This window comes from Meriones unguiculatus, chromosome X (genome assembly GCF_030254825.1).
Source record: "Meriones unguiculatus strain TT.TT164.6M chromosome X, Bangor_MerUng_6.1, whole genome shotgun sequence".
Lineage (NCBI taxonomy): Eukaryota > Metazoa > Chordata > Mammalia > Rodentia > Muridae > Meriones > Meriones unguiculatus.
In genome coordinates, this window is record NC_083369.1 from 139,961,003 (window position 1) to 139,984,810 (window position 23,808).

General features: G+C 37.0%; 1 protein-coding gene across 1 annotated transcript in view; it reads left to right on the plus strand.

Moving 5' to 3' along the window:
• Positions 1–23,808, plus strand: part of Ppef1 (protein phosphatase with EF-hand domain 1) — a 162,078-nt gene that overhangs the window by 65,977 nt on the left and 72,293 nt on the right. Inside the window, exons 3-4 of the mRNA XM_060374989.1 lie at positions 4,385–4,481; positions 14,750–14,857. Coding sequence (XP_060230972.1) covers positions 14,812–14,857 — 46 coding nt within the window. The 5' untranslated portion in view covers positions 4,385–4,481; positions 14,750–14,811. The remainder of the gene's footprint in view (positions 1–4,384; positions 4,482–14,749; positions 14,858–23,808) is intronic.

Consider the following 23,808-nt stretch of genomic DNA (forward strand, 5'->3'; position numbering starts at 1 on the left):
GGTGGGATATGTTGGAAAGGGAATCTTAATTGAGAAATACCTCCATAAGATTGGCTTGTAAGCAAGTCTGTCTGTGTGTGTGCCGGGGGGGGGTATTTTCTAGATTAATGTGGGAGGGCCCAGACCACTGTGGTTGGTACTACCCCTGAGCAAGTAGTACTTAGTTGTATAAGAAAACAAAATGTGTAAGCCATGAGGAGTAAGCCAATAAGCAGCACCCTTCCATGTTCTCTGCATCAGCTGCTGCTTCCAGGTCCCTGCCCTGTTTGAGTTCCTCTCCTGACTTCCTTCTGTGATGAACTGCAAACTATAAATGAAAATATATCCTTTCCTTTTCAAGTTACTTTTGATCATGGTGTTTAACCACAACAGAAACTCCAAGATAGATAATCTCCTCTGCACATGCCTATTTAGAATTCTAAATATCTCTTGTCCTTGATATCCATGGTTTTAGGAAATTTATATGATGATTCCATTGAATAGATTGACTATTTCTTTAGCTTTTATCTCAATTCCTTTTTCTAATTCATGCTTTGTGGATTCTTAGATTTGGTTTCTTTCTCATGTCCCAGAGTATAGTAGTCATGTTTGTTCATTTTTCTTTGTTAGTATGTTAATGTAATATTTCCCTGCCATTATCTTCTATTTCTAATATTTTTAATGTTTGATTTAGCGTATTAATGATGTTTCCCATTGTAATTTTGTTTGATTAACTGAGTTTTTAGTTTTTAATATTACCTACCTTTTTTCCTTGCTCAAATTTTCATCCATGTTTTTTTAGTTACTTCTAGTTTGTTTGTTTGTTTATTTATTTATGATGTATACAGTGTTCTGCCTGCGTGTGTGCCTGCAGGCCTGAAGAGGGCACCAGATCTCATTATAGATGGTTGTAAGCCACCATGTGGTTTCTGGGAATTGAACTCAGAACCTTTGGAAGAGCACCAAATGCTCTTATCCTCTCAGCCATCTCTCCAGCCCCTACTTCTAGTTTCTTTTTCTTGGCATTTTAATTCCTTTTCTATTGATATTATAAAACACCACAACTAAGGAAAAATATAAAGGAAAACATTTAATTGGGCTTACAATTACAGAGATGATGACAGAGCCCATGATGACAGAGCAAAGGCAGGGCCCTAGGAACAGCTGAGAGATCGTTTTGTTTTGTTTTGTTTTTGAAACAAGGTTTCTTTGTGTAGTCCTGGCTGTCCTGGAACTCACTCTTTAGACCAGACTGGCCTCAAATTCAGAGATTCACCTGCCTCTGTCTCCAGAGTGCTGGGATTAAAGGTGTGTGCCACCACGGCCTAGACTAAGAGCTCACATCTTGATCCACAAACAAGAAGCAGAAAGAGAACATTAGGAATGTACCAGTCTTTTGAAACCTCAAAGCCCAACAACCCCAGGGACATATCTCCTTCAACAAAGCCATATATCTTATTACTTCCCAAACTGTTCTACCAACTAGAGACCAAGTATTTCAAACTTATGAGTCTATGGGGGATGTTTTAATTCAGACCACCACAATTGCTGACTTACTTATCCATGTCTTGAACTGACTTCCTTACTTAATTCATCTCTTTGTTTCCTTTTTGAAATAATTGATCATTTTTTGAAACAAAGTCTTATCATGTAACTTTGGCTGTCCTGGAACTCATTATATAGATCAGCGGGCCTAGAATTCATGGAGATCTAATTGCCTATGCTACCAAAACTCTGAGATTAAAGATGTGTATACCACTACACTCAATGTCATTGATTGATTATATAATAAATTTAGGAATGTTTTGTTCAGTATGTCGACCATTTCTGTATCTTTGAATTCAATAATGATTTTTGGAGGTGTTAGGTTGCATACTTCTTATTGTGTTTCTGTGTTGTGAGTTGTGTATGTGTTAGGTTGGCTATTTCATCCAGGTTTCTTTGGGAACAGCACTAGTGAGAAGCCTAGAAATTTCTTTTTTCTTCCATTATTGAGATTAGACCTAGTGATCCATGCATGCCAGGTAGGCACTCTACTCCTGAGCTATATCCCCAGCCATCTTGAGACAGGATCTCAGTAAGTTGCCCAGGTTAGCCTTTAGCTTACTTGGTAGGCCAGGTAGACTTTTGACTTTGTGATCCTCTTACCTCAACCTAAAAAAATGCTGGGAATACAGGTTTTTGCCATCAGACATGGCTAATAACCTGGTCTCTGAATTTTTTCAATAAAAATATAATTACATAATTTTCTCCCTTCTATTTCCTCCTTCTAATACTTCTAATTCCCTCTTCCTAGTTCCTCTCAAATTAATTGCTCTTTTCCTTTGTTTTGTTACATATGTCTATATATACACACATATCTATCTATCTATCTATATATGTGTATATATATATATATATATATATATATATATGCATAACAGAGCAATCTCCAGTACCACTTGAGGAGAAGGTAAACTGCTTTTATATGAGGTTTATGTCCCCTTTCTCTCTTGGAGAGCTGTACTGGAAGCCATGTTGTGATTACTCATTTTTACTTTCTGTTTCTTCATACTTTTCAACTACCCTAATTAACCTCTTTGTGATTTCCTGTATCTATTCATTTTTACCCTCACTGCTTGTTCAGTTGTCACATGGAGGCAGCTTCTAATCTGTTATCCTACCTTGGAAGTCATCCTGTGTCTTAAAAAAATTATGTTAAGGTTATAGCTAATCTAATTCATTGTCCAGAGGCTGGCTGTTAAAATAACTGAGTTCCTTTTCTTTCTTTCTGTAATTAAACAAATAATTATTGGGTATCTCTTGTATTTCCAAGGCTGTGGATGCCAAGAGGACTAGCATGAGTTCTTTCTCTTTGGGGTTTAATTTGTAAAAGGACAAATTTAAAGCACACTTTGGGAAACTGTGATTGGACATGCTCATGGCTTTGCAAGCCAGGAGACAGAATGACTAATTCCTCTTTGGTGATTCAGAAAATGTTTTATACAGAGGAGGTGACATTTGAACAACTGGATCTAGACATAGACGTCATTTAATCCCTGTGGATCAAATAGGCACTTAGCTGGAAAGCTAGCTAGGTAGCTACATGGTCCGCAATTTATTGGGGGAGCCTGGGTAATTATGCTATCATTTACAATGTGTGTGGCAACCTCATCAGATCCTAGCCTTGGTGTTCCTGCCACGAAAACTTGTATAATTGTAGTGTCTCATAATGAGACTCTCTGGTAATATTAAATATGCCAATAAAATAAAGAACTTCAAAGTGTCTTAGATTAAATAGCAAACTAGTCACTATTTTTGTTAGATCTCTCGTAGTTCTCAATTGTAGAAAGATACTGGACTAAAGAGAAGTTTGGGTAGGGTTATGAAATGGTTATGGCCAGAGTCCTGTCAATCTTGGTTGCCAAAGCCTAAAGACAGTTAAGTAAGAAAACATATATGGATGTAACCACCTAGTGAGAGTTTGAGAGAAAAATTGCTGGTGGTATAGCTAATAGTCAGCATGAGTCTCTGGAAATAGAGTCTCTGGGAGCATGGGTTAGGATTGTTCTGGAAGGTAGATGAGCTGCTGTCATTGGCATCTGCTAATGATATTGTTGCTTTGAGTTTTTACATGTGCCTCCTTCCTATTAATTCTAAAACCCTGCAGAACTGTAGATTACGTTTTTGTTTCCTTTTAGGAAACTGAGTCTCTTTCACAAGTAGGTTCTCCATCAAGGAGTTAATTGAATAGCTGAAACAATATAAATATCACATTAAATAATTTTTGACAGTGTTCTCAAATGTATTTCCTTTAAACAAATGTTTTTCTAGTCTGAAGGAATATTTTCTTCTTTCTCCTAGTTATACACAAATTATGTCAATGTTTTCTAAAAATCACATTCATTTGACCCAAAGGATGATTTTCTGCCCTTATTTACTGAATTTCTCTTTTCTATTTTATGCTGATGTGGCTTGCCTTTGCAAACAGCAGTCTGGTCCTGACTATATGGAATATGGTCCCTTTGGAAGTAGTCATGTGACCTCTGAGATTGCAGCCCATTACTTGAGTACACCCCTTTATATCCAGGCTGGATACAGCAAGATTGTGGCAGACAGCCACGCCTAAAAGGCTCCATCAGCTTCTCCAGGATGTGTGTATTCCAGTGTGCCTTCCACACTGAAAGGCACAGTAGCTTTTGACTATTCTAGCTATTGTTCTCTCTCTCTCTCTCTCTCTGTATGTATGTATGTATGTATGTATGTGTCTGTCAGTCAGTCTGCCTGCCTGTCTCTCTCTCTCTCTCTGTGTGTGTGTGTTTATTTAAGCAAGAACTTTCCCTTCAAAGATGTGCAGTGTGGTTTTGTGTGAATATGGGTGAGGGGTGCTCTAGAGAGTGTTGAAATTGTACCTCTTTCCTTTCAGACCTCTGAATTCTCTCACCCTCAAGGCTTTTTCTCATCGTTGCTTCTTCCAAAACACCTGGAGAAAAACCTCTCCATTGGCCAAGCACAAGACACAGGTAATATTTTTTTTTTTTGTACTTAGGCATTGTGGGTCAGCAAAATTGTATACTATAAACCAATCTCGTATGGAAAGAGGGAACATATACTTCCTGGAGTATATTTTATGGCTTTGTAATTTTTCAGAATGATTTTTTTCAGTATTGCTATTTGTAAAGCAGGTGGCATCATTTAAAAAGAGTGTGCATATGACTTTGCACTCTAAAGAGTTGTAGCCTACTCCAAATGAATTTGATATTTGGAAAAACTATTGTTTCCTTGGGTGAGAGCTAAGAAATGAGGAAGGAGATACTCTGAGAAACACTTCACAGAAAATACCCCTCATGGAGTATTTTCCACATTCCTATATACAATTTCATATTTAAAAATTTCTCTTTCTTTCCTCTGGCCTCATATAATCTTAGAAAACCAGTACATTTCTATCTGTGTGTAATGATCAGCAATATTTCCTTTCAGTGGTGAAGAAATTTGTTTATTGATTTAGTTCTTATACAGAATGGTAGTCCAGATCCTGAAATCAAGACCTATCTAGCTTTTTTTTTTTTTTTTTTTTTTTTTTTTTTTTTTTTTTAATCAGGCAGGCATTTTCATTCTTTGTTTGTTTGTTTTCCAGACAGAGTCTTGTTCTATAACTCAGGCTGGCCTGGACCTTATGTAGCCTGGGCTGGCCTGAAATTTAAGGCAATTCTCTGGGATACAGGGGTTATAATGTGAACTGCCATGCCCAGTTTAGGTCTATCTCTGCCCCCTGCCACCCACTTCAAGTCCCCATACTCCCTGCCCTACCTCTTTGCCATGGTTTTATGTATAACAGGCTGGCTTTAAACTTATTCTGTAACTGAGGTTGTTTTCAAACTCTTGATTTTCCTGCCTGTACCTCCCAAGGGCCAGGATCATAGACATGGGCCACCATGCCCAGCTATCATTCTTTAATGATTCATAAGAGGTTTTAGTTTTGCCACTAATAGCCTGTACTAAGGAATATGATTTATAGTTTGTGAGTCTTATTTTCTTCATAAAATGGAGTGATGATAATACTACCTTGAAGGTATGCTCTGAAAACTTACTAGGATAATATAAATATAAAGCACTTACTGGATGAGTATATCCCTTAGTAAACAATGGTGATTTTAGCTATCATTATTACTGTTGGCATAGCATTCTTTCAAATCTTAGTGCCCTAGTGGCCACTAGAGAGCCCATTTCTTTGTGAATCTATTTGTCCCAGATTCTCTAGGGCTAGAGAGGCTCCAAACAAAACATTCTGAAGGAAGTGAGTTGAGTAAACACAGTGAATGCCTGCCATATATAATAGCCCCTCCTAACCTTATGTCCACTAAGAAGGGCTGTTCTTTGTTCAAGCCAGTTTTGTTTTTAGCAAATTCTTCACTAAGTACTGAGGACAAAGCCATCAGGTATGTGCTGGTATTCCCCAGTTTCTTACACAGAATCTGAGGTATAGAGGAATTTAAGATAAACTGATTTCAGATTCTAGTTTGTCTGACTTCAAAACCAAGACTCCAACTGGGCCAGCAGTAAGTAGTTAGGAGCAAGTGTTTGTGAGACCCTTTACCTCAAAGGAGTACTTTGCTAAGCTCTTTGGAAAACAGTGATCAACTTAGAGATTCACAATGTATATTATTGTTGAGTCCTACAGTAAGAAAATCTCTCCTGAACTTCTCAGATTCCAATGAAAATGCCTCTCCTCCATCTCTAAAAGCATGAACTATACAGATAAGACACACTTTGGAAAACCTGATGTCAATCCAAGCTGCTGCCTGGTTATAGTAATTTTGGATTACTTTCCAGTAGTTGATTTAGTTTCCTTGTTTTTTTTTTTTTTTAATTTTTTAGTTTGGTGGGATCAAGGAAAAATCACCACATCAGTCTTATATGCCTCTCCTTCTTTACTTAAGACTTTGGACATAGGCAAATGGTATAATATTCTACTAGAAATAGAAGAGAGTTATAGAAAGGAAGTATTTAGTGTGTTTTGCCAGGGGTTTCTCTACCCTACCCTCCTCCTTTAAGTATATTTAAGCCACAGACAGTAGGCTATAGAACCTCTGTTCAGTAAGTGCCAATAAAAATGCAAACATAAGACCCATCCTCTTTCTTTCAAGTGATTGGTTACATATTTCATGGAAGATAAATTATACCATCCTGCCAAATTCCCATTGTGGTGGTGAGGAGGGACATGAGGAGGAGGGGAATGATTTTAGTTTCCAGATTTCACTTCTGTAGGGCTAGAACTAGAGTAGAGTAGTAATTTTTCTCAAAACCAACACCTTTAGTAAAAGCTAAGCTTCTGACATGAGATGTTGCATAGCTGACATCCAAAGCATTGTTTGAAGTGAACTCATGGTCCGGGTGGCTGAGCAAAGGTGTGGGAGTTGGATGGAGATACACTTTGTAATAAAGATAGTACTAAGAATGCATGAGAACAAGGAGGAGGTTGAGTTGGCACTCGGAAAGCTCCTAGAGCTGGAGGTGAAGCTGACTCCAGGGGCCATCTTTTGTTATTTCCATTTATTTTCAGCTTTGCAATTAAAGTGACGACAGTGAAAAGAATGAACAACATCACACAGTTCCACTTGCCAGATTTCCCTAAAATACATAGTACAGTCAGTCTTCCAGTAGGAGAATTTCCTTTTGTAGATTGTCCATGAGTATCTGATGACTTACTAGTTCATGTTTGCTCTTTAAAACTATCCTTTGTGTGGCTTTAGAGAAAATATCATTTCTCTTAAATGAAATACACAAGATGTCCACCCAGGTGATGTATGGGTATCCCCTCAACCAGGGCATTTGTGGAGCTTTGGGAACCCTGAGAAATCCCCGCTCCCTTGAAACTGTGAGCTCCTCAGGGAATCACTTGGTCAGACTTTGTTAGTGAACTAACTGTTCTGCTAATGCTGGCAGAGGTTGGGGATAGAAGCTTAGGCTTTACTAAGGAGTGGGCAATCTCTAAATCATCTTTATCAGCTTTACAGTCAGAGGTGTCTTCAAAGGCACATGGACATGGCTCACAAATAATTTCCCCCTCTCCTTCAAGGTCTAGGTTGAGCAGCTTGAGATAGCAGTTCCAGTCCTTAACTGGCTCATGTTTTGGTGAGAACTAAATAGAACTCTTTGTTTCTTTATCCTCCTCCTTCCTTTGTCCCTCTGTCCACTAATGGAGAGAGAATAATGGGTTTTAATTTAATAATTAAAACATAAAATTCTAATAGTCAATTACCGTTTCTAACAGACAACCAAATAATTCTAGATAATTACCATTTCTTTTCATCATGATTTTAAAATATACTTTAACAAAGGATAGATAAGCACTACCCACTTCTACTTTAATAAAAGGCTTTTATGCCATCAAAATAGTACATGTCTATGTATAAAATGATGAAACAACAATGATTTTTAGTAATTAATTATTGAGGAACTCTTGCTTAGAAATATTCATTTCTTATCTTTTCTATGTGAATACACTGTACAGGTGCCTAAGATTCAGTTGCTATTCATGAGGAAATAGCAACTCATGAGCATGGAGCCCACAATATAACAAAAATGAACTAAAAGTTTCATGGTTTTTAAGTTGCCAGGAAATCTTTTGTTTTATTTCTGAAACAAGTTCTTCCTATGTATTTTAGGATGGCCCCAAAGTCTTATTTTTACACATTAATGAAATTTCTTCTTTCACAACTTTTTTTTGTTGTTGTTGTTTTGCTTTTTTTTTTAAATTTAACTTTTATTAATTACACTTTATTCATTTTGTATCCCCCCATAAGCCCCTCCCTCCTCCCCTCCCGGTCCTACCCTCCCCCCCCCTTTCTGCATGCATGCCCCTCCCCATGTCCACTGATTGGGGAGGTCCTCCTCTCCTTCTTTCTGATCTTAGTCTATCAGTTCTTATCAGGAGTGGATGCATTGTCAGGGTTCTAGGTTATCTCCATGAATAGTCCTTGGTTGGAGTATGAGTCTCTGGGAAGTTCCCTGTGTTCAAATTTTCTTGTTCTGTTGCTAACAACTTTAAAAAAAATTATTTTGCATTTATTTATTTTGTGTAAATATGTGGCACCTGTTACAACATGGATGTGGAGATCAGACTACAATATTGTGAAATTAGTGCTTTTTTCCCACTATGTGGGTCACAGGGGTTGAACTTAGGTCATTAGGATTGATGGCAAGTACCTTTACCCACTATGCCATCTTGCCAGTGCTGTTTTTGACAGTTACTTACATATATGTAATACATTATGTATACTTTCATCCTCACTATCTCTTACCACCTTCCCAAACCTGTCAAATTCCTTTCTCCCTGTTGGTCCCTTTACCATACTCATATCTTTTTGTTTTGCTTTTTGACCCACTGAGTTTAACCAGGACCACTGGTGGCTTTATCCTTAGATATGGGATATCCTTAGATATTTAATGAAATGTGATGGGTTTACTGATGAGTACGCAACTGAAGACAATGACTGACTTCATCCAGAACCTTCAGTAGCCAATAGTTTAGTAGTAAGGATTCGGGCCACATTTGCCCATCTTCTATCTGTGACTGGGTATTGACAGGCTTAGCTCTGTTCAGCACCTCAAACTCTTGAGTCTCCCATTTCCATCTCCTGAGTGTTGCAATTGTAGGCATGTGTTGCTATGCCCAGCTTCCTAACGAATCATATGTATGTAATTTTGTTATGTGATGAATTTATTTTGAGGGGACCAAGAGCCAAATATCTTTGGAGAGACACTGCTTTATTTATTTATTTATTTATTTATTTATTTCTAGCAAAAGAAAAATCAGATTAAAATATATCACTCTGTTATCTAGTTTGTGTTTGTTGCCTGCTCAAGGCCCAACTCTTTAATTTTTTTTTTTAATTCTTTAATTTTATTATAAAGCATGGAAATCTGAACTTTAACCCCTCTCCTTACCGGAAAGCACTGACTTGAAGAATGTTGCTAGGTCTAGAATAATTGCTTCAAAATGGTCAAAGAGCTTGCTGTCTTATAAGTGCCACAAATGGCCCTTGAGAAATTCCTGAGAGTGGAAATGGTACCCTAATTTAAAAAGTGATAAAAGAGTAGATACTCCAAACTACAGGCTTGTGATTGTAAATGGAAACATTCTGTATCAAATAGAAGGATTGAAAGCATTTCTGGGAAAATGATTGCTAGGTAGCACCATGGATTTGCTAATACATGCCCTAGTAGAGACTGTCAGACTTTGTTATGTATTAGAATTATTTGGAAAACTTTAAGAACATCTTTATACTTATTATATTTTTATTTTATTATTTGTGTGTATATATGTATATATATGAGTGTGCAGGTAGGTGTGTGTGTTCATGTATGTGTAGGTGCACTGTATGTGTTGTGGAAGCCAAAAGACAACTTTGTGTATTGTTTGTCAGAAGCTGTCCACATTGTTTTTTTTTTCCACATTGTTTTTTTGTTGTTTTGTTTTGAGGGTCTCTCAGGGGCCTAGAAAACCTTGGTTAGTCGAAAGCTGGCTGGTCACTAAGACACAGGTATCTGTTTTTTGTTTTTTCTTATTGCTTGCATTAAAATGTGCACTACCATACCTGTTTTTGTTTGTTTGTTTGTTTGTTTGTGTTTTGTTGTTGTTTTATAACTTGAACACAGGAGATGAAACATGGGTTCTGATGCTTGCCCAGGAATCACATTACTGACTGAGCCATCCAGTAGTTCCCACATCTGATGCTCAGTCACCATCTAGTAACAATTATATGAGAATCTCAAGGGTAGGATCTGAGCATCTGTCTTTTTTAAACTCCCAGATATTCTGATTCAATGGTTCAGGCTGAGATCTGGGAGTTATAAAAATTTCCTCAGATAATTCTAATTGCTAACAAAGTTTGACAACTATAGGTCTGTATGACACTAAGCAAGTTGCTTAACTTCCTTGCACTTTGTATACATACTAAATAATTTTAAAGATCTTCACACCTTTAAATGTCTGTCATTCCTTTATTAAAATCTTGCCAAACTGACTGTTTTCCTCCCTTTCTCCCCAGACTACCTCCTCCCTCATCTCCTCTTATTTCTCCTCCCCTACTTCCTGAACAAGCATTCTTAGGCTCATAGATTGTGAATACAGTGGATCTGTGATGATCCTGAAGAATGATGTGGAGTGTCATAAGTTTGTTCTGCCTTTGAACTTGAGCTCAATAACATTTTTAACCATGTGTTGTGTAAAAAAATCTTTTCCTGGAGAGATGTAACAAACAAATGTACTCACTCTAGACAAGAACCAAAAGCAAACCAAAGTACAGATACCACCAAAGTCCAACTTGATGAACCAATGAATTTAATTGAGGTTACTTGGGTGACTGGTTGTTTATAGGAGCAGAAATTACTCAGAGACAGCTGCATCACCAAAGCCCACCGAAGTATGGTGACAGCTCACAAATGCGGGGAACCTGGAGCACATTGCACAGCCTATAGACAGTTTAACAGGTTTGAGGGTGTCCTTTCCAAGGCACTTAGTTTATCTAAACCTTTTCTAGACATCTGATCTGGTGTCAGTATCTTTTTTTATAGTTTGGCTCCTCTAAGAGTGAGCTGCTTATCTGGGAGTGACTCTCAGTAGTATTTGTTACTGATTCTAGCAGGGAGGAGCCTAGTGAATCTAGTCAATTTCAGAGACTTCCTGAAGCTATTTTGAGTTGTTAAAGTCTCTGATGGAGAGAATATTTTAATCTTAGAGGAAACGGTTACACAACACCATGATTTAGAAAAGAAAGATACAAAAGGAGTATCTGTGGATACCAGATTATGATTCAGAAATTTGAAAAGGGTTGTTTTGGTGTGATTTTTCTTTTTTTGTGTGTGTGCTACTTTTCTTTTTCTTTTTTTTTAATTTTTATTTTTTCTTATCAGTTACATTTTATTAACTCTGTATCCCAGCTGTATCCCGCTCCCTCATTCCCTCCCACTCCCACTCCCACCCTCCCTCCCTTCTCTCCACTCTGCCCCTTTCCAAGTCCACTGATAGGGGTGACCTCCTCCCCATTCATCTGATCCTGTTTTATCAGGTATCTTCAGGACTGGCTGCAAAGTCCTCCTCTGTGGCCTAACAGGACTGCTCCTCCCTTGGGAGGTGGGGAGGTCAAAGAGCCAGCCATTGAGTTCCTGTTAGAAATAGTCCTTGTTCCCCTCACTATGGGAAACCAATTGGTTACTGAGCTACCACGGGCTACATCCGAGCAGAGGTTCTAGGTTATATCCATACATGGTCCTTGGTTGAATGTTAGTCTCAGAAAAGACCCTGTGCCCATATATATTTGGTCCTTGTGGAGCTCCTATCCTTTCCCCATCATACTAACTCCCCTTCTTTCATATGATTCCCTGTATTCTGCCAAAGGTTTGGTCATGAGTCTTTGTATCTGCTTTGAAAGCACTGCCAGTTAGAGTCTTTCAGATGCCTTCAGTAGACTCCTGTCATACGTTCACTGCACATTCTCATCTGTCTTTCTAAATGAGGATTGATCATCTTACCCCATGTCCTCTCTCTTGATTATCTTTTTTAGGTGTATAGATTTCATTATGTTTATCATATCATATAGGTCTATATAAGCGAGTATATACCGTGTTTTGTCTTTCTCCTTCTGGGATATTTCACTCAGAATGATCTTTTCTAGATCCCACCATTTCTTTTCTTTGTGCTAAGGAGGCTCCTCCCTAGTAATTCTAAGGAATATAGAAAAAAAAAATTCATTTTGGTTTGGTTTCTGGCATGGTTAAATATTTTTGTCTCATAGTCAGCCCCCAATTTGTGGTTAAAAGTCTAGATAGGGGCTGGAGAGATGGCTCAGTGGTTAAGAGCACTGTCTGCTCTTCCAAAGGACCCAGGTTCAATTCCCAGCACCCACATGGCAGCTCACAACTGTCTGTAATGCCAATTCCAAGGAATCTGACACCTTCACACTAATGCACATAAAATAAAATTAAATAAATTATTTTTAAAAAGCCTAGATAGATTTAATTATTTTCAGCTTTAAGCCAAAGCAACTAAATTATGTTAGCTCAATTGGTAGAGTGCTTGCCTAGCATACATGAAGCCTCTAACTGCATAAACAGAATGGTACAGATCTGTTTTCATGGCACTTATGAAGAGGAGAAGGAGGAGGATTAGGAGTCAAGGTCATTCTCAGTTGCATAGGGAATTTGAAGCTAGCCTGGGCCACATAAGACTCAGTCTCAAAATGAAACAAGAAACCCCAACATGTAAAAACAAAACCACCAACAGAAAAAAATCCACAAAAGAAATTCTCATCCAATTTGAAATAACCCAGTGTCTAGATAGGTTATTTGACTTAATATATGATGAAATCAGTTCTAAATAGAAAAACTTGCTATTAAGGTTACTGTTGATTAAAAATAATTCCATAGTTAAATTTTATTTATTTACTTTTGGTGCCTCAACTTGAATTTAGGGCAGTGGTTCTCAACCTGTGGGTCATGACCTTTTTGGCAAAACTCTCTCTCTAAATATATTTACATTATGATTCGGAAGAGTAGCAAAATTACAGTTAGAAATTAGCAATGAAAATAATCTTATCGTTGGGGGTCTCCACAACATGAGAAATAATATTAAAGGGTTGCAGCATTAGGAGCTTGAGAACCACTGACTTAGAGTATGGTGCATACCAAGCACATGCTATAGCATTGAGCTTTGCTACTAATTTGATAATTTTAATGTTTCCTTTCTTTAGCTAAGTTAAAAATTTTGTTTTTTTTTATTATTATCATTTATTACAATTTATTCACTTTGTATCCTGGCTGTCGCCCCCTCCCTGTCTCTTCCCAATCCCACCCTCCCTTCCTCTTTTTCCCCTATGCCCCTCCCCTAGTCCACTGATAAAGGAGGTCTTCCTCCCCTTCTATTTGACCCTAGTCCATCAGGTCTCATCAGGACTGGTTGCATTGTCTTCCTCTGTGGTCTGGCAAGGCTGCACCACCCAGGGGAAGGTGATCAGAGAGTCTGACACTGAGTCCATGCCAGAGAAAGCCCCTGCTCCCCTTACTAGGGACCCTATTTGGAGACTGAGTCCATGTGCTACATCTGAGCTGGGGTTTTAGGTCCTCTCCATGCATTGTTCTTGGTTGGGGTATCAGTCTCTGCAGGGTCCGCAGGGCTCAGTTTTTTGGCTCTGTTGGTCTCCTTTTGGAGCTCCTGTCCCCTCCAGGTCTATCTATCTTCCCCTTCTTTCATAAGATTTCCTGCACTCTGCCCAAAGTTTGAGTATGAGTCTCAGCCTCTGCTTCAATACCTTGATTAGTAGAGTCTTTCAGTCTTTCAGAGACTCTCTGTGTTAGGCTCCTGTCCTGTTCCCTGTCTTCTTCTGCTTCTGATGTCTATCATGTTTGTCCTTCTAGATGAGGACTGAAAAAAATTTAAAGCTTTTAATGTAGAAATGAAAGAAAAAATATAGCTGTTCTTTGTGTTTTTATCAATAAATGGAAATAAGCCATCTGAAAGTATAAAAAAAATACTCCCCACAGTGAACAATGAGATAATGAGATAACAAGATGGTATGCTACACAGAGGAACCCTGTTGAAAGCCTTCATAAGGTGATTCTGAACATACCAATTTGGTGGCCTTGTCTGAAGGACATAGTAACTATGGGGGGAAATTGGGAGGCTTTGGGGGATCTGGAAGTTTGTTTAAGGGCACCTTTAAATTATGATTTGTAAGTTTTAAGGGAGGCCTTGTGCCTCTTGTTTTGTAAGGAAGCCTCTTCCTCATTGATTCAAAGGAATATTGCCAAAGACTCACTTTGATTTGAGTTTTTGGCATAGCTAAATGTGTTGTTTTTATCTCATAGTCAGCCTCCAATTTGTACTTAAAAGCCTACCTAGGCTTTTAATTACTTTCAGTTTTAAAGGCAAAACATCTGAATTATGTTAGCTCCACCATATTCCATTCCCTGTATTTTAATTAGAAAATTATAAACTCTTACATTTCAATGTTTCTTTTCATTTTTAGTTCCTGATTTTATACAAAGCTTGAGCTGACCTAGACATGGGAAACTATCATTTTGGTGTGGCAGCAAAAAGTATCTATAGCTCTTTTGTGGCTGTTCCTGTGGTTTGAAAAACAAACAAGGATCAGATTATATGTGATCATTTTCACAACCCTTGATTAACAGCAATTCAGAAGCATAAAATCAATCCTGCTGGGCAGTTCCTTAGCTACTATGTTGTTAACTGGTCCTTTTTCTTCCTCCTCCCCTCTGTTTTCCTCATTAGTATCTATACGCTGAAGAAAATCAATTGAGTGGCTTCTTGAAGCACAATCTGATTTAGAAGTCATGGGCTGTGGCACTTCTTCAGTACAATGCAGCAAACCCGAGAATCGTGAGTACTGGGGACAAGCCTGTTTTTATGAATGAAAAAGAGGATTAAGCCAGACTCAGACTTCTTCCTGTTTCTTGTTTATTTACATGGTTCTCAAGCTGCCCTGTATGAGTCTGTGCTAAACCATCATTATGTGGACTGAAGGTGAAATATGAGGGGGACATGGGAAATCACCTGTAGAAAGTTACAGCTGTGAGATTATGGTGTACGAGTATTATCTAAGAGATATGCTTGATTTCATTTCAGTTAAAATGTTCCAGTGTAAAATATAAACTTATAACTCAGTGGCAGGAAACCAAAAAAGACAATGAAATTTATATCTACTTCTTCTATATTCATGTAATAGGTATACCATACATATGTGATATTTAGTAGTGACATTGAATTTTATTATTTTAAAAACACCTATTCAACACAGGACTTCATGAGATTTGCCTTATAATTTAAAAATACTCAGTGAGAGTGCCAGAGAATCTGTTTCTAAAAGAAGTACATTGCCTCTGCACAGATGACACACCCACTTCTACCTCCATATAGTTAGAGACTTAAATATTTCCTTTGATTTGTGCAGCAGTACTTTCCATGGAAGTCTACTGGAATCTAGCTGAACCTTACTTGCATGTTTAAGGCACCTAGCTTCTATAAGCAAACTAAAATGACAAGGTGGGACAATTATATGCCCAATACTCTTAAGTCAGTAGTTCCCAACCTTCCTAATGCTGCGACTCTTTAATATAATTCCTCATATTGTGGTGACCCCCAACTAACTCCATTCTTTTGTTACCTAGATTATGGATTATTTTTTCTTTATTATTATCATTTATTCACTTTATATCCTAGCTGCAGCTCCCTTCCTCATCTCCTCCCAGTCCCACCCTTTCCCCCCTTCTGCCCCTATGTCCCTCCCCTATCCCACTGATAGGGGAGGTCCTCCTCCCCTACTATCTGACCCTACCCTGTCAGGGCTCATCAGGACTATATGGATCCTCTTTCTCTGTGGCCTAGTTAGGGAGAGGTGATCAAAGAGCCGACCACTGAGTCCATGTCAGAGACAGCCTCTGCTCCCATTATTAGGGAACCCACATGGAGACTGAGCTACCCATGGACTACATCTGAGTGGGGGCGGAGGTGGACAAGATCCTCTCCATGTATGGCTCTTGGTTGATTCATCAGTCTCTCCAGGATCCCCTAAGCCCAGATTTTTTGGCTCTGTTGGTCTATTTGTAGAGCTCCTGTCCCCTCCAGGTCTTTCTATCTCCTGCTTCTTCCATAAGATTCCCTGCATTCTGCCCAGTTTGGCTATGAGTCTTAGTATCTCCTTCATTACCCTGATGTCTTTCAGAGTCCCCCTGTGGAAGGCTCCTGTCCTGTTCCCTGTCTTCTCTTACTTCTGATATCTATCCTGTTTGCCCTTTTGAATGAGATTTCAGCCTCTTCCCTAGGTTCCACCTTGTTTAGCTTCTTTAGACTATAGATTTTAGTATGTTCATCTTGTATTATTTGGCTGATATCCACTTATAAATGAGTATATACCATGTGTGTCTTTCTGCTCGGTTACCTCACTCAGGATGATCTTTTCTAGTTCCATCCATTTGCTTGCAAATTTCATGATTCCCTTGTTTTTAATAGCTGAGTAATATTCCATTGTGTAAATGTACCACAATTTCTGTATCCATTCTTTAGTTGAGGAACATTTAGGTTGTTTCCAGATTCTGGCTATTATAAATAAAGCTGCTATGAATGTAGTTGAGCATAGATTATGGATTCTTTCATTGGTTTTTATTCTGTAGCTTAGTTCAAGGATTACCCATGTTTATGGTAGAGAGTTTAGGATGCAGAGATTCTGGCTATTATAAATAAAGCTGCTATGAATGTAGTTGAGCGTAGATTATGGATTCTTTCATTGGTTTTTATTCTATATCTTGGTTCAAGGATTACCCATGTTTATGGTAGAGAGTTTAGGATGCAGAGTGTTTTATACTAGTTAGTTGAAGGTATTTTTCTTTGGGATTCAATTGCTGTTGGCCTCAGCCGAATTGTGATACATTTGCAGGCTAATTTCTGAAAGTAGGAAGGAACATAACAGGAGTACTAACCATTTGGAATCTTTAAATATGTCACAAACTAAATCCATACTAGTTGTTTATTAACAGAAGCAGAGAAGACTATTTCCCTCATTTGCTTTTACAAAATGAATGAGTAAATAAAGGATTGTATTATAGTACCTTTCTATGCACATCATGTATCTTGTCATACTCATATGTATTTTGCTCACATTCACCTTCGCATCACCCTCTCCTGCCCAACCCTTTACATTTTGTCAAATTTCTTTGGTTTTATAAAACACTAAGCTCAGTGGTTAAGAATAATTACTGCTCTAGTAAAAGACCTGGGTTTGGTTTCCAGAACCCATATGATGGTTCACAATGACCTGAAACTCCAGTACAGGGAAAATTATGGTTTTTCTAGCCTCCACAGGCACCCCATGCTCATGGTACACACACACACTCAAAGACACATATATGCAGGCATGTATAAATATACATACACAAACATTCAGACAAAAACTCATAAACATAAAATAAAATTAATAAATCTTTTAAAAAGATCATACATTTAAGGGCTGAAGAGATGGTTTAGTGGTTAAGAGCACTTGTTGCTCTTACAAAGTACCCTGGCCTAGTTTTCAGTGCCCACATGGTATCTTCAACATCCATAATGCCAGTTCCAGGGAAACTAAGTAAATACTAGCTTTTTACATTGCTTTTGAAATTTTTAAATATTATCCATAAATGGAAATATTAGTTTAGACTTTTATTGTTTTAAATAATTTATTGAGATAAAATTTACAGAACATGAAATTAACCATCACAAAGTAAACAACTGAGCAGCATTTAGTATATTTGCGAAGTTATACAACTACCACCCTGGTCTAGTTTCAAAATATTCCCGCAACTCTAAAGTAATACCCCAATAGTTTTTGTCTATTTCCATCTCCTCTTAGTCTACAACAACAGTTAATTTATGATCTGTCTCTGAATGTATCTATTCCAGACACTTTATTTCAATGGAACCATATACTATGTGGCCTTTTGTCTTTGGTTTCATTCTTGTTACAGCATCTATCAGAATTTCATTTCCTTTTTATTGTTGAATAATACTTTACTGTGAGAATAGGCCATTTAATGTTTATCCCATTCATTAATTAGTAGAGATTAGGTTCTAAGTTGCTTATGCTTTCCCTCATTTATTACTATTATAAACAATGCTTCTATGACTATTCATATATGTTATTGTGTAAACATAGGCTTTCAGTTTTAGGAATCTAACAATGAATAGCATTTCTGGATCATACAATAGCTCTATGCTTAACACTTTGAGAAACTTCCGAACTATTTCAAGTGACTGCACTTGAAAGTTCTGTGCTTATATTAGCAATGTGTTGGTGCTACAACTTTTCAACATCCTTAGCTAAAATTTTTATTGTCTTTTTTATTATAACCATTAGGTTATAATATGGGTATTAGGAAGCATCTCATTGTGGTTTTTATTCAGACTTGCCTAATGACTAATGATTTGGGGCTTCTTTTTATGTGTTTATTGATCATTTGTACCAGTCACTTTAGATAAGTGACCATTAAGATCATTCACACCCCAACTTTGGTTTTTGAGACAGAATGTCACTAGGGAACCAATGGGGTCTGTAATTTGCTTTGTAACACAGATGCCCTCAAATCATAATCCTTCTGTTATTGCTTCCTGAGTGGTGGAATTACAGGCATGTGCTACGATGTCCAACCACCTACTTAAAAATTTGTTATCTTTATACTATTTTGTTCTAAGAGTTAGTTATATATTCTATATCTAAATTTCCTATAAAATATATAATTTGGAAAGCAGCTATGTTTACCAGTGTATACCCACCTGTCACTCAGATATATAATTTGCAAGTATTTCTTCTAACTCAAGGCTATTTAAAATGCTTTGCATTTTATTTTATTTTTTGTTTATTATTTTTAAGGTACTCTTCGGTAGTTCAGGCTGGCCTTGAACTCACTATGTAGCTGATGAGACTTTGACTCCTAATCTGTCTGCCTCTACCTTCCAAGTGTGTAACACCATGTAAGGTTTAAGGCATGGTCTAGGCTGGCCTTTGAACTATCAATCTTCCTATCTTGTATTTTTAGCACTTGCCTACTAGCTTCTCATCTTCTTCCTCCTCCTCTTCTTTTGAATTGGGAAATAATAGGTTTTTTTTCCCTTCATTTTGTTTGTGAACCAATAAGCTTAATTAGGGTTACTTACTGAAGCATGGGTGAGGGGTTATTTAAGGACCATGGACAATTTATCAGTGGCTATACTACTGAAGAATGAATATTTGCCTCCTGCAATAGTTAACTGTCTGCAGATCCCAGGGAGGAGCTGAAACTTATGAGCCCCCTCCTCTCTTTAAATTCCACTACTATACAGTTACAGTATAACATCAAAGAGCAGCACATGATTTATATTCTTTGTGTTGTGTTGTGTGTGTGTGTGAGTGTGTGTGTGTGTGAGAGAGAGAGAGACAGACAGACAGACAGACAGACAGACAGAGGCAGAGACGGGACAGAGATCTGTTTTCATCAAGGATGTCTTTGACATCTTTTGGATTTTAGTATAAGTCAAACTAATATCAGAAAGTCCAAAGTGAAATGTTAGGGATTAAAGAAAATAGAACCCAATAAAGGCTCAATTTCCAAAATCCCACACTTCGTGGGAAGCAGTGTAGCTCTCTTGCTTTGTGAACCTACCTCATCCTATAGGGCAGTGGTTCTCAACCAGTGGGTCACAACCCCTTTGGGAATAGCATATCAGATATCCTGCATATCAGATATTTACATACTGTTCATAACAGTAGAAAAATTACAGTTATGAAGTAGCAACAAAATAATTGTATGATTGGGGAGTCAGCACAACATGAGGAACTGTAATAAAAGGTCACAGCATTAAGAAGGTTGAGAACCATTTTTGTAGGGCATATGATGGACTGAGGAGGGTTTTTAACTTTATATTTATATTTTTCAGTGAAAAAGTTTTCAATATTTACAAAGTCTAGCTTATTTTTAATTTTTGTATTCTTTTTCTTTTGATAGCACCTGCAATAATATTTTAAATCCAAGAAGATTTTTCCTAATACCTAACCTGTAAAATCTTTGTAGTTTTATATTTTTTAAAAAATTCTGAGTTATTTTTACATATATGGGGTATGGGTATAAATACATTCTTTGTATGTAGATACCTGGTTCTTCCAATATCATTTGTTTAAAACACTACTTTAAGAAATCATCCTAGCTAGCTAGGCACAGTGAAACACACCTGTAATCGTAGCACTTGGGCAGGCAAAGGCAGACAGATCATCTGTTCACATCCAGCTGTCCTTTCTCTCTTTTCATCCTCTCTTTTCTTTTCTATTTGAAAATAAAAACCTAAAGCCATTATAATTTTGATCTATATATACTACACCATGCATGTACTAAAAAGAGAGATATTCTCTTACATGATCACAATACTGAATCAAAATGAAGAAATTTAACATTGGTGATGCTATCTACAAATAGATAACATTATATTCAGAATTTCCCAGATGTCCAGAATTGCTGTCTTCTACTTCCAGATATCTGATAGATCCTTAAATATCTTCAAAATTTAATGGAGCATGTCTTCTCTGATTTTGTTCAACTTCCTGGCAGAACATGGCATTCTGCACACTGCTTTCATAAAGCAGTCATTGTCCTTAGCTTCAGTGACAACGTATTCTCCCAGGTTTCCTTTTATGTCTTTGAATTGGCTGTCTCCAATTTAGACACTGGCTCCACTTTCTTCCAGCATTTATATCTTGGAACTCCTCTGGGTTCCTCTTAGGCCTCTTTCTTTGTCATCCTTATACTTCCCCTTAGTGGTTTTATGACTTTAATCATAAGTCTTCATTTTTCATTGCATCAGGCAATTTCTAGTTCATTGAGAATTTTCATAAAGAATTTTCTTTGTAAAAGGAGATCACTTCTTTTTCATTTGAAATTGTAGTCTTTCTCAGTAATAGTGAATAAATCACTTGTTGATATAATGTTTGCCTTAAGACTTGTGTAGGATTGATATTACAAACACATTTGTTGTCTGAGTAAAATTTAGGGCAAAAATCCTGAAACAAACTAAAATAATAACTCATTTCCAACAACCTCACTTTTTTCTTTATTTTCTGTGATTGGCCCACCTTTGCTTTTAAAATCCTAAATATTATTAGACCCTGATAGAGGCTATTTAAATATCAGGTTTTTTTAATCAGAAGTCTTTAAAAATCAAAGAATAAAATGATGTGGCATTATCTATTTGAGTGACATTTTTATTACCAGCTTCTGGCTTTTACTAGGCCAATGTGTCATCTTTATGGCTGCATCCTGTTAATCATTAGAAAATCCTGTTGCAAGGAGACATATTTCAAATTAATATAAGAAAGGGCAGTACCTAAGCTCCAGTTGCCAGTTATTTTCCATAATTGGAACATTTATATAATATGGTTCATATTCTACTAGCCTTTTAGCAAGTACAAAATGCTAATTGCATTCAACCTTTGAATAACAAATGTGATTAGTAATTAATAGCAAGGGAGACAAAACAGAATTGTCATCAAGACATTCAATTTTTAGTAAAATTAAAGATCATTGCTAGACTCTTACATAGGGCTTATTTCCTATGAGAAAATTTTAAAATAGTTAAAAATGCTGTTGATACTTTTACCTATCTACATTTCCTTTAGATAAGAATACAATAAAAATTAGATATTTTCACGATAATGATTCTTTTAGAAAATTGGATACTGCTTTTGTCCTGCTCTGAGTGTTTTATTGAGCTGTCTTTTATTTTGGTATTACCTAGATACAGCATCATACTTTCCTAAATTAGTAGTGTATCCAAGGATTACACTTGTAATGTAAATTTTCATAAGATAGCTATTTGTAATCTTTGTGTGGTGTCATTTCCCTGTTGGATAAACTAGGGCTTTAAATAGGGTGTTTAAAAATCCAAATCCTAATAAATATAGAAAGAATGAGTTAGAACATGACTTTTCTGTCACCACCATGGAATCAATTGCTTTAAACAAAACTCAGTAGATATTTCGTGGGGCACACTATACACATAGTCTCCAAGCATGTTACTGCAAATTGTTTATTAAAAAGATACAAAACTGTTTCTTGGGTGGAGGATTTCTGGTCCTGTGTACATCACATTTACCAAGCTATCCAAGTTAGCATAACCTCCAGTGAGACTGAGCATCTTGTACTTATTTTTTTAACTGTTGCCCTTACATTTTTAAAATTTATTTGTTGATTTTATGTGTACAAGTGTTTTGTCTGTATGTATGCATGTATGCCAAGTGCATGCCTGTTGGCTGTGGAGGTCAGGAGATGGCACCAGAAGCCCTGGAACTGGAGTTATAGATGCTTGTGAGCCATCATGTAGGTACTGGAAGCAAAACTGATCCTCTGCAAAAGCAATAAGTGCTTTTAACTGCTGAACCAACTTTATAGCTCCATCATGTACTTTTTGATGTAATTCCCCTGAGAAAGATTCATTACACATTCCAGCAAAATATTTAACCCAAACCAAATTGAGAAGAAACAGAAGAAAAATTAAAATTGAGGGACATTTTATAAACAACTATACTCTTCAGAAATTTTACTGTTGGGCTCGAGAGATAGTTCAGTGTCCTTAACTTCTATTTCATCAAGGATTTTCTTCATGTCTCATCATCCTGTGTATTTTCATTGGATCTGATTGCTCCACCCCCATAATGCTTTGTGACATTGCAGTCTTTGATTTCCTAAGTTCAGCAACCTCTACCACTACTCAGATTCCATTGCTTGCTTTCATTTCCTGCCACTGTGGCTTACCTCTGAAATCTTTGTAGTTTATCATCTCATTCTCTGACCTCTTTGTCTACACTGAGGCCTCTATACCCTAGACTCTGCCTGTGTGTTTATTGGTTTCAGTTTCCTCTGGTCTTCATTTTCCCCACCCTTGATCATGCTAGTTAACAGATTAGCAGTCACAATCAAATTTTAGAGTATATAAAGAGATAAATTGGCAGTGATGATGCATGCCTGTAATCTCAACACTTAGAAGCAGAGGTGAGGATTGTTAAGTTCCTTTACTGCATGAAGAAAACCTATCAGAAACCGAACAACCGAGAAAATAAAATGACCAATAAAATAAAAAGCCCTTCTATGAAAAATAAATATTCCTGAAATAATTGTTATCAACTTTGGCCATAGTTCCTTGATGGGAAAAACAGTTATTTGTGGTTTGACTTATATTTTTCTATGGGGATAATTTATTTATTCATTGTTTATTTAGTTTTATTTAGCAGTACCGGGGATGAAAGTCAGGGTAATTATACATGCTGAATAAGCATTCTTGCACTGAGTTACATCCATACCAAGGCTTACTTAGTTTTGAATAGCCTTTCAAATTTGTCTTACTCTTTTTTTTTTTTAAAGAAGTTTCTGGTCGAGGATTGATTTTTACACATTGTATTTTGTCCTTCAATAGTTATTTTCATCTTTGATATGTGCAATAAAAAGTTGGCTGCAGCTGTATCACTAAAAAATAAAAACAAAACAAAAAAACCAGATGGTTTGAAAATTTTCTAATTGGAAAAGAACTTAGAGATCACAGAAACCCTAAGCTGTCAGTGTTCACAGGAGAAATGATGGTGAGAGAGGTTACATGATGTGCCTGAAGTTACACAGCTGGCACTTGGTTCAATTAAAAACCAAAAAGGAGGTTTTCTAACCAAGGACCATGTATGGATATAACCTAGAACCTCCACTCAGATGTATCCTGTGGTAGCTCCGTAACCAATTGGTTTCCCAAAGTGAGGGGAACAGGGACTATTTCTAACAGGAACTCAATGA